Below are 14,539 nucleotides of genomic sequence, written 5' to 3'. Positions count from 1 at the left end.
AAAAATGGCTCCCCAAGTGCAGCAGAAGGACATAGATACAAGGAGGGCATGCGCACACAAGAACCATGGCACGAAAGCAGCGCCAAATTTCCTCCGGTCCTGCTGTGGTCTTGCCGCGTTTTATCATAGTAGTACCAGTTGAGGGAGAAGGCGGAAGGAAGAAGAAGGAAGGACCAGATGGGTCCTATCCACCCCTTCACTCGTCGTCTTCCTCGTCGCTGACGACATCTCTCGAGTAGCCATTCCGGCCATTACCATTAGGAACCGCGGGCCACTGGCCCTCGAAGACGTCCAGGCTCTCCTCGCCCTTGCCGTTGACAAAGCCCAGGCCAGTAGGTTGCTGGCCACCGCCGCCGCCGGCTTCAAGCTGCTGTTGGAGGACAGCCTGGGCGCTGACGATCTCGGCGAGGCGTTTCAGGCGCGGGGTCTGGAGCCATGAGGGGGTGTAGGTCTCGAGGGCGGTGATGATGCGGGGCTCGGCGATTTCGTAGGGCCCGGAGTCTTCCATGTCGACGGCCTGGAGGAGGAGGACGTCGGATTTGGGGTCGGTGACGCGCGACGCGACGGCTTTCATGATTTCGCCGTTGATGGGTTGTTCGTAGTCCGCCACGAGGTATTGGTTGAGGAGTTTCTGGATCTGGTTGGGGGAGAGCCTGTGCGGAAGATGAATGATTAGCGAAAGAAGTGGAAGTGGAGGGGGGTGATAGCATGAGGAACTTACATCCAGCAGATGTCCTGGATAATTTCTATGTCGTTGAGCGTAGCCTTCTTCAACTGGAGCAGCTTCGTGGCTTGCATGAGATGCTCGAGCTGCAAGGTGCCCTCCGGCATATCGTGGGACTTGCACCACTCCTCGATGCGGGTGATGTTGTAGTTGATCTGCAGACCGCGCTTCCACGAGAGGAAGTTTCGGCGCATGAGCAGGTCGTTGAAGGCGGTGACGCCGACCAAGCGGAGGAGCTCGGTGACGGTCTGGACAATGATGGTGTCCTCGAGGTAGTAGGCCTTCATCGCCTTAAACACGTTGTTCAGCAGCGAGAGGAGGTTGTCCATGCTGAAGGCGGGCGCGTTGGAGGTCTGCAGGAGCTTGCCAAGGAAGCGGTTAGACTCGTTGGTGACGAAGCCAGGGAGAGACTGCGATTCGATGATGGCGGGGACGATCATCTTGTGCAGCTTCTTCTTGAGGACCTTCATCCAGGTGTGGTAGATGTTGAACTCCAAGCTCTCGAGATCGTGCTTGACGATCTCGAGCAGGCGGTCGTACTCGAAGTTGTCCGTCTTCTGCGCCTCGTACCAATCCTCGGCCAGGAAGACGAAGGAGAGCATCTCGTGGACGTTCGACAGCCAGAAGGCACCGGGGTTGACGGCCTCTTCTCCATCGTGCTGCATGACCTCCTGCTGGATGGATTGCATGACGTTAGCAAGGAAGCGCTCGGACTCCTTGACGAAACCGTTGTTCCACATCTCGCTGGTGACGAGGTTGATGAGGTACGCCGGGAAGAGAACCTCCTTGTCCGTTGGTGGGGGAGTTGAAGCTGGCGAGGGGATCTTGAGGTTGCGGATGAGACCCATGGTGACTTCATCGTTGAGGCCATCCTCGTCCGCGAGGAGGTTCTCAAGCTCCATCTCGACATTCTCGAGACCAGGGTTGAACGTCGAGCCTGACAAGGTAGAGGCGTGAGCAGTGTTCATCGCGCCAAAGGCCATGGACACAGGCCGAGGGTTGAACGCACCGCTGAAGCGGTCTTGGTTGATCTGCTCAGGGCCAGCGCTGCGACGCTTCGGCCTCTTGGATGCGACCAAGTTGATCAGACCTGAAGCTTGGCCACCCAGAGTGTTGATGCCAACGCTGTTGGTCATGTCGTTGAGGGGTGCAGCACGCTTGGCAAGCTCAAGCTGATCCTGGAGGTCGGCTAGCTGTTGACGAAGGCTGAGCTTCTCGGTCTCGCTGACAGTCTTGCTCTGTCGTGTGACTTCGAGCTCCTGGTTTGTGACCCGCAAGCTCTCGCGGAGGGCCTTCTCCTCCTCCTGCAGACGACGCATGCTGGCGGTGCTCTCGTCATATGTAGCACGGAGACGAGTCATCTCGGCCTCCATCTGGTCGAGCTTAGCGGCGGTGATACCAGCCTGGTTGGCCTCGCGCTGCAAGTCGTTTGTACGGCTCTCCAAAGCAGTGTGGCGTTCTCTCCAGCTCTTGAGCTGGTTCTCGTAGTTCTGCACCTGGCCCTTGAGCGTCTTGTTCTCGTTCCGCATGGTTCCCAAGCTCTGGGTGAGCTCCACGACCTTGTTCTCAAGTTTGTACGAGATCTGCTTAAGATCACGGGCCTCCTCACGGAGAGTCTTGTAGCCGCGACGCGCGGTCTTACCACGCCACAAGCTCTGGATGAGGACGACCTTGCGGCGCTTGTCGCGCCAGGTCCGCATGCTCTGGTGTGATCGCCACGAGCGCTGGATGACGCGGGCGGCATCGGAGTATCGCTTGTCGAGGATCATCTTTCGGCAAATCCAGCCCTTGGCCGCCGCTTCAAAGCGGATGAAATCGTTGCGGAACTGTAGGAACCTTTTGCGTTCTTTCTGTCCGCGCCAGACGCGCTGGATGGTCGTGGCGCTTCGCTGTCGTCGAGCTTCGTCTGCCCTTTTCCTGGCCATGGTCGCGCGGGAGAGGGCCTGAAAAGTCCGGATGCTGTTGAGGGCTTCAAGATACCGCCGACGCCAGTATTTCGCGCGGAGGTTCTTTTGGATCATGATCGCCGCATCGCTCAGGCGGTTGGTGCGCAGATCTTCGAGGAAGGCGAGCATACCAGCACGGAAGAAGATCTTCGTCAGACCAAGCTGATATTTGTCAGTTCCGTCTGCCTTGTGCTCGCCGAGTGCTTTCTTCAGGATGGCATTGGCCATATCCCGAATGGCAGCGGTCCACTGTGTGGAGTGGATAAGCATGTAGTAGCGGATGGCGAATTCCTCGTAGGTCCATCGTGTAGGGTAACCAGCACAGCTGATACGGACGGTTTCGAGGACACCGCAAGCACGAAGTTGGCTCAGAACCATGGGTCCCTCGAATTTCCATGCCTCTTTGCCCTCGTTCGGTTTGATACAACGAATGTAGTGAGGTTCTGTCGAAGCGATGGTGTGCATCAGCTCAATGAGCGAGCTCTTGAAGATGCCTCCAAGGGTGGGCTTGCGTCCAGAACTGGGTCCACTCCGCTTCGGCGCGCCGTTAGCCTTTGGTGCCATGGCGGTGGTGTCCCGTTCCCGGACGAGTGCGCTCGCCTCCAGAACCTCTCCCAAGAAGGTGTTTGAGCTGTTCTTCAGCACCTCGAGCTGCTCGTCAGGCACAGTGTCGCGATTCTTCTCGATGAAACCGTCGCTTTCGTACGTGACATCCACGGCGTAATGGCAGACGGTGAAGGAGCTCTTGCCGAATCGAGGCTTCTTGTAGAACTTGTGCTTGTCGTTGGCGTAGTTGTGGTGTAACTTGTTCACGAAGCTCTCGTCCGTGCCCATGGGCAATCGAGATTCCTCGTCCAAGAGCGCGAGGACACCCAACTTGCCTTCGATGAGATCGATACACGGCTGATTGTCGCTGAAATCGATAAACTTCCAATCGATCTCCTCACGCAAGTATTCCTCCTGCTCAAGCTTGAAGACGTGCTGGTTGAATTCCTGCTGCAACTTCTCGTTGGCGTAATTGATACAAAACTGCTCGAAGCTGTTCTTGGCAAAATGTTCGAAACCGTAGATATCCAGTACACCGATGAACGATTGAACCTGCTGTAAAACCTCTTCGGATGCAAGGAAAGCATTCATGGTCTCGACAAGCCAGTCGAACAATGAAGAGTAGATGTACTTTGCGACGGAATCTCGCACAACCGTGGCCTGTTGGGGAGTGAGGTTGGAGACGATCTTCTCTCCGCGAGTGACGAGCTGCTTCTTGACGGTCCACTTTGAAAACTCCGCTGCGTCGATGCCGAGCAACTCACAAGCCTTGACGACCGCCGGTTCTGAAGCCGCCAATTGTGATTCGTTACGCGAAGCCGCGATCTTGATGTTACCGATCTGCAGCAGAGCAGCCAAGATCCGCCAGATGCCCGTTTGCATCTCATTCGCGACTCCCAAACGTGCAAGCGAGGAACGCGTCTCTGCAAAGTCCTTGGCATCGTCGACACCGGCGATCACGGGCGAGCCTCCCTGATTCAAGTAATCGAAGTGCTCGACCGGGATGAGACCGAGTTCGGTCCGCATGGCATCGTCGGCACCGGCAACGAGCTGGTAGAAAATGTGGTAGTTCCGCTCCTTGAGTGGCTGGAAGACCAATCGTGAGCGTTCCAGCAGGTATGTCCGTATCCGAGCGCCGTTGATGTCGGTGTTCTCGTTGAACATGATCTCGATGTATTTGCCGAAACGCGAGGAGTTGTCGTTTCGAGTCGTCTTTGCGTTACCGAAGGCTTCCATGACCGGGTTGGTTGCGAGAATCCGCTCTTCGGTCTCGCTCATGGTGTCGACACGACCTCGCGGTCGCGCGTTTGGCTGATCCGGCGGCTCGCGGGTTGCAAAGAAGCGCATGATGTACTTGGCACTGACTGTCTTACCGGCACCGGATTCACCAGAGACGACGATGGTCTGGTTCTTGCCATTCCGCAACATGTCATCGAAAGCCTCTTCAGCGATTGCGAACAAATGCGGTGCCTGCGAGGCACGTGGCTTGCCAGTGTATACCTGAACCATTCCCGGGACATAGAGGGAGTCGACACGTGCGAAGGGGTTGGTCGCGATCAGGACCAAACCCGAGTAGGTGTAGATTTCCTTTTGCGCATATCGTAGCTTGATGGCGTGCAGCACAGCCGGTTCGTTAAGATGTGAGAGGTTCGTCAAGTCGTCACTGGCTTCGAGCATGGCCGGGTTCATCAGAGGCGGAAGGGTGGAGCTCATCGAGTCGGCCTGGAAGGCGGCCTGCGTGGTCTCAACCGTGCGGCCCTGCGAGATCATCCATTGTAAGCAACTGTCGCCGTATGCTGGCACTCGGCCTATCCGGGGCAGTTCATTCTGCACCAAGAACGTGCACTTACCTCGCCATTTGCCAAGGCAAAAACCAGAGTCACCTTCTCTCCATCGACCTGTTTCGCGGTGACCTCCGAGGCGACCCAGCCCTCGGTCGAGTCGGGCTGCCAGGCCTTGGTGCCGACATCATACGTATTCGACATGGCTGGTTTATGATCGTGCAATTCGTGTGAAGGATGGGAGCCGGGCGCAGGAACTCGAACTGGCGGAAGGAAGAATGCAACTCTTTCCCCTCGTCGTCATTCAGAATTTATCCGCGTGTGATCCCTTCTATTATCCTGCCTGCTCTTTTTACTGCCGATGATCCCGGAGTTGACCTTTGCAACAGGACCTCTCCGATGTCAAATGGGTCTTCTTGAATCGTCAGCGATGGTAGGAATAGAGCTCGCGGCCCGGAGCAGTCGAGATGGCAACAGTCTGGGATTCGGACGCAGCAGCGGTGGATGATTAACTCTCCCCAACGCCCGCGCTGGTGAGGACAGCAACAGTGGCGGCAGCACTGGCAAGGATTGGGAAAAGGAAGAGAGGAACGGGACGAAGAAGGAGATGGGCGACAATGATGAAGGAGGAGGAGAGAAGGAGGTAATCGGCGACGACAATGCGGGAGTAATAGTACAGGGAGAGTAGTGGAAGGAAGACGACTTGAAACAAACGGTGACCTTTCCAGGTGTAAAGCTAAATGTTGGACCGTATGCAGTAGTGAGCGAGAGAGAAAGAGAGAGTGTGTGTGTGTGAGACCAGCCACGGGAGTCTCCTCTTCTCTCCAGCAATACCCTCGAATACAGCTCTCTCAGGGATAAAAAAAAGAAGCAGGGCCCTGGGACACGCTTCTGCTTCTCCTCCAGTCCAGTGGTGCTGCTCCTCCAGTCTGTCCTAACGCTGTCCCTAACGCTGTCTGCCGTTTCTTTGCTCACTCACTCAGGGTCATCGTGTCCGGTTTAGGTCGAGCCACCAGCCAGAGTCGCGAGCGGCCCGCAGCGAGGCCGACGCGGTAAACAGGAGCTTCACCCACCCCGATTGCCATTAGGGCTTGGGACACATTCATCGCCGTTCATCTCATGCGATCTCGGTCGGGCCCGATGTCCACGGGCAGATTCACCACATCCAATGGGACAGATGATCTCGTCCGATTCGACCCTCCCACGCGCCATTCCTCCCGCAGCGTTGGTACGGCCAGCAGCCAAGCGCCCCCTGATATGCATATCTAGTCCGGGGCCTGTGTGTGTGGAGCAAGGCTTTGGGTTTGTTATTAGCAGCCACAAGTCCTCCCCAGCACGTCCGTGGTCAGCAGCATTGGTTGTCTCACTACGCTGAGACAGAAGAATCCATATGTGCAGTGTTGGGAGTGGGAGAAAGTCTGGACTCGGACCTTGACCTTGACCTTGACCTCGATCAAAAGCGGAGCCACAGCTATACAAATAGGAAAGGTACAAACTGCAGAAGCTGGACACTTCAACATCATAGAATTCGCTGTGGCATTTGCTCACTTTAACTGTACAATGGAAATTCAAAACCAAAGCAATTCATTCACGGATCTCGTCCCCGGCCGCTTGTTGATCCCAGAAGAGTGGCAAATATCCCAGAGCGCAAACAAGACCCGGCTGAGACGAGGTGTCTCCGCTTGCCCGAGTGGTCGTCGGGAATCACAAGGTAAACCGCTGCAGCCGAGGCGGAATTTGACGAGGGAGATGAGGTCGCGGGACGAGGGGGAGGAAAGATGGATTTCTTCGTCGGTATCGGAAGAAGTGTCATCGGTGTCATCGCTGTGAGGGGGCTCGTCGTCGTCGTCTCCGTACTTTTCAGTATGCTCGGTCGGTGTGGTGTCAAGTGAGGCGACGGGATCGAACATCAAAAGCGACATATGGCTCGTGATCTCCGTCGTATTATCCGCGAGGAGGAGTACCGAGCGGAAGCGGAGATATGGACTACGTGCATAATGCAGCGGAGGAGGAATGTCTTGTCGTCTCGTGGAAGCAGTCAGGTCATTCGCCGAGGCTGCTGTGTACATGCGTAAAGCCCTCTCCTCGCGATAATGGTTGACCGCGTGGTGGAGAGTGGGCGCATGGCTGAAGACATCGAGACGCCAGGGGACGGATTGGAGGATTCCTAGATCCAGGGCGCGGAAGAGTCGGAGGGAGAGATCCTCTGGGAGGAGGTTGTCGAGGTCGTCATCGTCTCCGGAGGAGGAAGAATGGTGCGAGTCTTGCCGATGGGTGGTCTTTTCTCCTGGGAGGTAGAGGACGAAAGAAAAGTCGGGCATCCGGGTGCCGTGGCGAGATGACCATACGGTGAGTGATGGGATGGTGGAGCCAGGGACGGCATTCTGGCGGAGGATCGGGTGGGATTTACTTGTTGCGGGCGTGGTGAGCTGTAAGAGCGTTTCGAGAGGTTGTGCCAGTTGGAGAAAATGACGAGGATCGGCTTCATGATGATCGTGGCTGGTTCGCATGCGACGCTCAGGATATCTGCAGTGACCCTGACCTTGATCTTGATCTTCCTCTTCTGACGACGAGGGGATTCCTTCTTCTCGCTCTCGGAACATCTCTTTTTGCACCTTTTCCTCTTCCTCCAAGCCAGCCCAACCATCGCCTCCGGATGAGGCCCAGATCGAATGAAGGCACTCACCGACATCCTCAACCGCAATCCTCTTTGCACGAAGTTTGACACGGCCGCGATTGATGGCGGTCTGAGCAGCGATCAAATCCTCGGAACTACACGCATCAACTTGACAACGTGAGAAGTTCGCAAGTCCCCAGCTGACGAGCACCGGTCCAGTGGTACGCCAGTCGGGACGGTCGAGGTAGAATAAGAGGTTACTGTGAGCGGCGGAGCAGATGCCGGACGGAGCGGAAGATGATGACCACAGAGAGGATGAGTATGAAGAGAGAGAAGTCGAGGAGGATGAACCCGAGGAAAACGAGCTTCTTGGAGGAGTTTGCAATCCTTGACGGGCGTAGGTATGTGGAATTTGACGATGCTTGTGGATTGAAGAGTCGATCATGGAATCACTGTGGCGAGCGCGGTGGTCTTTCTCGCAGCGATAATGCTCGACGCATGCGAAGACATCCGCCTGCGGAGAGATCACGACTTGGTAAGAAATGTCGAGATCGGTTTGGAGAAATGGTGCTTGTTTCAATTCTGGACGAGAGGAGATGCTGGCTGCGAGGGACTGGAAGTAGATGGGGATGTCGCTCAGATCGGAAGCCAGGACACTTGGATGGATGTATATTAAAAGCGGTAATGCCTGTGGGCTTGGACTCTCTAGACTGGAAGCCGAAGATTTTCTAGAGGCTGTGAATGAGGGCGGTATGACATCGTGCGTCCGTTCGAAAGAAGTTGAAATAACGTCGTTTCCAGTATGGTCTGGGAATGTGTCTCGGAGAGTCCTCCGGGAGGAGAATGCCATCTTGGACCAAGCTTACGGCTGAGGAATCGAATTGTTTCTCTTCACGGTCTTGTCCGGTTCACAGACAGATGAAGTCAAATCTCACACGAATCGTATCTGATTCCACTAGTGTGAGCCACGTTAGGCGAGATGAAGGGTTGAGAAAGGTCAAGCATATATGGCAAGTGCACGTATGGTGAGGAAATGAGAGAAGGAGAGATCGAAGCAAGGGCGAAGTGCAGAGGTAGACACACGAATGAAACAGGACAACAAACGAAACCCGACCATGAATCGTGCCATGTCGACCTACTTGGGAGTTGCGCCCAGGTGAAGGGCCGTCCAGGGACCGACGACTCCCACGCGCGCGCGAGAGGATCCATCGCTCCCCGAATAGTCCGAAAGGGTGCATCCTACAAAAGCACAAAGTTCCACTGGACCGCAAGATCTGACGGAGCCCAGGCTGGGAAACAAGCAAACGGTGATAATTTTTAGCACGTCTTGGCCTGCATCGTTGAGGTGTCCTCCTCTCGGGGAATGGTCCCGAAAAAAACCTCCCAGCTGGGAACAAGTGCTCGGCGAAGGGATTTCTCTCGTGGCTGAACGACGACGCAGGGAAAAGGAAGGACTGCGGAACGCGCATGAACCCAGGATTTCCTCGACGAGCTAAACGACGCTGGTGATGACGACGGAATCCGGAGGAGCATCACGCATGTCTTGCGGAGACCACGAGGCTCCCTCTCAGTAGGTGTCCGGTCATTTTGATTGAACGTCGATGTCGTGATCAGAGGACAGGCGAAACAGGACATGCTACCGATGGCGATCGTCGGCGGGAGGACCTGTCACTGCGCGTGGGTCAAAGTACAGCATGTGACGGATCGTCGGCAGATATGGTCGGACGATATGAAAACGTGATGCTGCGTGGAAGACCGGGGCTGAGAAACATGCAGTAGATGAGTGAGCGAACTGTACGATGACGGAAGAGGGGGACGTCGGCCTCGAATCCTTCCCGCTGCACCTGCATCATCATCGTCGTCGTCGTCCCTTTGCCGAGCACTCGCATCATCAGTCTGTCCTCTGATCGGACGACAATAATTACCATGCCGTCGTGCTGTTGAGAGGAAAATATACATAGTGCGCGAGCTCATCGTTTTGAGGTATTCAGCCTGATGATGGTGACGTTGGAAATAGTACAACACAGCGCCGAGAGAGCCAAGATGCCACGGGCGTGTTTCGAGGGAATCAAGCGCGGCCCTCCTCCCCATCCATCCCACGCTCTCTAGGGATGTTTCCCGGAGAAAATAAAGACAGGCGAGTGGAGGATGATCGACAACACACGTTCAGCTCAGCATTTGGTCTTCTCTTCCGGGCTCAAGATCCCATGCGGCATGGAGCCATCCGTTCGCGCCAGATGTTCATACATGTGTGCCAGCCATATCGTGTAAATAACGAACATACTGTACGCCCATCCCAAGACTATAATAATCATCTCGACTGCATATAAATCATCACCATCATCTCTCTCTCTCCCTCTCCCTCCCGATCCGAGAAACGGTGCTCCTGGAGAGAGTCCCATCGGATCCCCTCCCAACTCGACAGATGAACAGCAAAAGGACGCAGACATCCGTCTTGGCTGTGTGATGATGAGACGGAAATTTCGCTTGGCGATTGGCACCCATTTGAGACCAAAAGACGAATCCCGCGGGTGTTGCGCTGTCACATCTCCGCGAGACGAAATGCTTGTACTGTACATGCCTCCCTGTCGGGTACGGTGCAAACATGGACTTTCCAAAAATACCCGGAGAATCTTTCTCCTCGCGCGATGCTTACTCCGTCTCGTATGCATACCACCTGCACCTGGGCAGTGTGATCATACTGTAGCGATAAGGCACCTGCCAGTCATCGTGCTCTGGGTTTTCCCAAGTACACCGGCACCATCATCCTCTGTAGAGGGTTATTTCTCCGCAGTATGACGTTCGAGAGGAATCGCAGTGCAGGTGACTGTCCGTGTATAGGTAAGCGTCGGATTTTGAAAAAGCGCATGATCGGCAGGAGCGCGTACGGGCATTCTTTTCCTTTCCAGGGACAGCAGGAGTACAGTTTTGTCAAGCGGCGATTCAGATCGGATCACATTTTCGAGAGAGAGAAGAATGTCTTCTGTCACATCGGGAGGGTGAAAGGTTGATTTGGTATGGTGATCCTTCTTGGAGCAATCCATAATCGTCCAAGGAAACGTCATTTGTAATAAGAGAGACGGAGGACACCATGAGGATGTCGACTCCTCTTTCTCCTCATCATCATGAGAATAACGAGCGACGGGATAATGTTACATTCACGCAGAGAAGAGAAAGAAATCTTCCCGTGAAGAAGAAGAAAAAAGCAATACCGCCCAACATTGAACCGCGTCACAACGTACAAGTCGTGAACAAATCCCACCCGCCCTAGAAGTAGCCATAGAAAGAAAAGAAAACGGCATAAAGAAGAGAGGGAAATGAATAGAGTAAAAATGCAATAGAGCCGCTGCTCCAACATCCGTAGCTCTCACGTACCGCGGAACAGGAACTCCATGTCCTCGGGCGTCAACTTCTCCATCGAAGTCTTGTCGTTGTTAATAGTGCCGTTAATCATGTTAGCCTTCTTCTCCTGTAACAAGACCATGCGCGATTCGACCGAGTCCTCGATACACAGGCGCGTGATCACACAGGGGCGTTTCTGGCCGATACGATGGCAACGGTCGGCGGACTGCCACTCGGCAGCAGGGTTCCACCAGGGATCGACGATGAAGACGCGGGAGGCTTCAGTCAGGTTGAGGGCGACACCGCCGGCCTTGAGGGACACGAGGAAGATCTCCACGTCCGGGTTGGTCATGAAGTGCTCGATGCTCTTTTGGCGTTGGATGGGTGTCATGGAACCGTCGAGCATGACCGTGTTGAAACCAGCGCGGCGGAGACGCCATTCGATCAATTGGAGCATGGATGTGAATTGCGAGAAGACGATCGATTTCAACGTTTGCTTCTTCGAGCGGAGTTTCCACAGGTCATAGATGAGCATTTCGATCTTGGTCGACGAGGTCCAGTCCTTCATGTTGATGCGGTTGATGATGGATGATTTTTTGACCACGTCCTCATCCTGCTCAATCTCGGGTTGGTCAAAGTCAATGGAGAGAGGGATGTGGCAACGAGGACAGTCGGCTTCTCCGTCGTTCTCCTCCACGGACTGCACGTAGCTCTTGACGCATGCACGACAAAAGTCATGCTTGCACTTGGAGCGAATGGCTTCCTCGGCGACCTCATCGCAGATGTTACACACTAGCACGTTTTGTCCCTGCGCCGCATGCTTCTTGAGCAACAAATCGGGGTGGTTGGCCACCTGACGCATTTGCATAATGAGACCGAAAATGTTGGCATAGTTGTTCAGCATCACACCACGAGAGACATATGTGTCGAACTGTCGGGCTGTGTTGCTCATGATGCTGGAGGAAAAGTCGCGTTCGATCTCACCAAAGAATTCGTTGTGTACGACCACCTCCTTCGGTGGCAATTCCATGGAGCTTACATAGTCGCGCTTCATGCGACGAAGCATGATACGAGCTGTGATGAGGTAGAGCTTCTCCATGGCTTTGTGACGATCAGCGACCTCCTCGGATTGAGTAAGCGGGTTCAACAGCTCCTGATTGAACACGGAGACGTGCTCCATCCCAGAATGCTTGCAGCCCTTGCACATGTGTTCAACGTCGAGCTCCCAGTGTAGTATAGAACAAGGGCATCGCTTGCAGAAATAGTCCGCAAACGGACGGACTTCGAGGAAGCGTAGTAACGAGAAAAACTCGCCGATTCGGTTCTGGACCGGAGTACCCGACAGACACCATTTGTATGTGCCCTTCAGCGCAAAACAGGCCTTTGCAACGCCAGTGGTGCGTGACTTGATACTGTGCGCCTCATCGAGAATGAGACGATGAAAATGCATGGCGTGGATCAATGAGTCTTCCTTGACAATGTCCTCGCCACGACTCCATCCTTTCGTCTCCTTGCGGTACAGCGACTCGAGACTGTTGTAAGAGATCATGATGACGTCGAATTTCTTCAGATCCTTGAGCGACATATTCTTGACCTTACTGTTCTGGCCGTGATACACCAAGACCTTGAGCTTGCCATCGGTGTATTCGGTGATCTCAGCTGACCATTGCATCAAAGCCACGGGCGGCACAACGACCAGCGTTGGCTGCTTTTGAGGCCAGTCAGACATGATCAATGATACGGCTTGAATCGTCTTGCCCATTCCCATTTCGTCTCCGAGCAGCCCTCCTTTGTAGTGACTCTTCTCTTGCGCAATCATCCAAGCTACTCCTTCCAGCTGGTAGGATTTGAGTTGTCGATTGATGCTCACTGGCTGTGCAACTGGGTCTGGCTTGAGTACTGGTATCTTCTCGAGATCGTTCCACATTGTTTTAATCTCAGGATGCGACTTTTCTAGCTTTTGCCGCTCACGATCTTTGCGCGATAACCTCATAGCTTCAAAACGCGCGCGGAATCGCTGCCGCCGAGCCTCTGTACTGTTTCCATTGCGTGAATTGACGGACTGGCGGCCGCGGCGACGACGACGAGCGGGAGCCTGAGCTGAGGCTTGCTCTGATTCGGTCGCATCCTCAGCTGCGGCGACAGGGCCCGCAGGCTCCATGTCGCTGTTCTCGAGCTCTTCGTCCTCCGATCCAACAGCGGATGCTTCGTCATCCTCGAACTCACTAAGCTCTTCCAACTCCGATAGCTCACTGTCATCAATGGCTTCTTCAATCTCGTCGTCGAAAGCCGATGTGCTGACTTCCGTGGTGTTACGAGTTGCCCTGCGACTCGTGCGTCTTCCCACAACTTCGCGGTCGGCGACAGACTGCTTCGTCGACGACTGGCGCTTTGCGGGCTGGACCGAGTCGATTGACATGGGCTCGCTCAAAACACTGTCAATGTCGTCGCTGTCGTCTACGACAACTCGGGCCCGCTTAGACGAGCCGGCCTGGAAGTAGTCATACTCCTCCTCTTGAAGCTGGACAGCCAAAGCCTCATCCGTACTCGCGGTCGCCTTATTACTGCTAGGAGTTGCGCACTGGTCAAGTGCTGATCGCTTTCGTTTTGTCGTTTTCGAAGCACTGCGGAGGTCACCAGGCGTTGTGGCAGGAGTCTCATAGTCTGGCGAGGATTCCATGGAGGTGTTTGCGATTGATGCTGCCTCGACCGAGCTGTTCGAAGCACTGTCGATTGCAAGCTTGCCAGATGCCGAGCGACGTATGACTGGGATGACGACAGCTTCCATGACACGCCGCTGCACTGTAGGCTGAGCAACTGTGATCAGATCATCTTCGTCGTCGTCAATATCTGAAGTGTTGGCGATCGACGGTTGTGTGCTCGAAGCTGCTGCCTTGCCTCTGCGAGTTCTCGAAGCGGCTAGAGTTATGGGAACATCAGCTACCACAACGTCAGCATGATAGGATACGATTAATCTTGCGCTCTGCCAAACGTACAAGTCTTGCGCGCAGCAGACGCTTTGGCTCTCGCCATGGTGATGTTGAGTGATCACCCGCCAGGAAAAGCAAATGTGTGTCGAAGTTTGGCGAAAGGGCAAAGTGAATTAGTTGTCGATTTGCTGGCAGTGAGTCGGAGATGGTGTTGTCAAGGAAAAAGACTGAGCGACATTGGAAAATGATCAGGTAGGTAGTCGTCCGTCGCGGATCCTCGTTTGCCACTTCCACTTCCCCAACGCAGAGCCGCAGGCATAAATTCGCGAAAAGCCGAAGCCCTGAGTTCGTTCATTCATGGAGGGGGAGGCGTTTGACGCGTGCCTCAGGGTTCTGATTGGCTTGATGCCTGGACACACGAGACGCGTCGACACGTGAAAGATAAAGTGCTTGCGGCACGATGTTGCGTGGAGATTCACGCGTTTGCTCTTCCGTTGCACACTACAGCTTCCACGTTTCGAGGCATTGCTATGCATGTCCGTCTTCCAAACCCAGAACACTACCGGGGACATACTATGCGCGGACAGTCGAATCAGGACAAACCTTGCCGATATCGAATTTATCCTCATCGGCTTGATATTCAACGAATATGT

General features: G+C 54.6%; 4 protein-coding genes across 4 annotated transcripts; all 4 read right to left on the bottom strand.

The window, feature by feature from the left end:
* Positions 1–196: 196 nt before the first annotated feature.
* On the bottom strand, positions 197–5,201 carry K489DRAFT_388888 (uncharacterized protein; the record flags this gene model as incomplete). The annotated part of the gene is made up of 4 exons (XM_033606455.1): positions 197–340; positions 383–653; positions 722–4,974; positions 5,067–5,201. 4 exons carry the CDS (start codon positions 5,199–5,201, stop codon positions 197–199), a joined length of 4,803 nt encoding a protein of 1,600 aa, XP_033460135.1.
* Positions 5,202–6,557: 1,356 nt separating this feature from the next.
* On the bottom strand, positions 6,558–8,794 carry K489DRAFT_224661 (uncharacterized protein). The gene is made up of 2 exons (XM_033599761.1): positions 8,754–8,794; positions 6,558–8,560 (listed from the first exon to the last, which is right to left on the bottom strand). Exon 2 carries the CDS (start codon positions 8,462–8,464, stop codon positions 6,566–6,568), a length of 1,899 nt encoding a protein of 632 aa, XP_033460134.1. The 5' UTR covers positions 8,465–8,560; positions 8,754–8,794; the 3' UTR covers positions 6,558–6,565.
* Positions 8,795–9,517: 723 nt separating this feature from the next.
* Positions 9,518–10,495, bottom strand: K489DRAFT_224659 (uncharacterized protein). Its single transcript, XM_033599760.1, has one exon. The coding sequence runs from the start codon at positions 10,284–10,286 to the stop codon at positions 9,786–9,788; it is 501 nt and encodes a 166-aa protein (XP_033460133.1). The 5' UTR covers positions 10,287–10,495; the 3' UTR covers positions 9,518–9,785.
* A 486-nt stretch (positions 10,496–10,981) lies between these two features.
* K489DRAFT_370681 (uncharacterized protein) lies at positions 10,982–13,989 on the bottom strand (the record flags this gene model as incomplete). Its single annotated transcript, XM_033603163.1, has 2 exons — positions 10,982–13,896; positions 13,953–13,989. 2 exons carry the CDS (start codon positions 13,987–13,989, stop codon positions 10,982–10,984), a joined length of 2,952 nt encoding a protein of 983 aa, XP_033460132.1.
* Positions 13,990–14,539: the final 550 nt, after the last annotated feature.

Source organism: Dissoconium aciculare, assembly GCF_010015565.1.
Source record: "Dissoconium aciculare CBS 342.82 unplaced genomic scaffold K489scaffold_6, whole genome shotgun sequence".
Classification (NCBI taxonomy): domain Eukaryota; kingdom Fungi; phylum Ascomycota; class Dothideomycetes; order Mycosphaerellales; family Dissoconiaceae; genus Dissoconium; species Dissoconium aciculare.
This window is presented reverse-complemented; position numbering and strand designations above follow the sequence as displayed.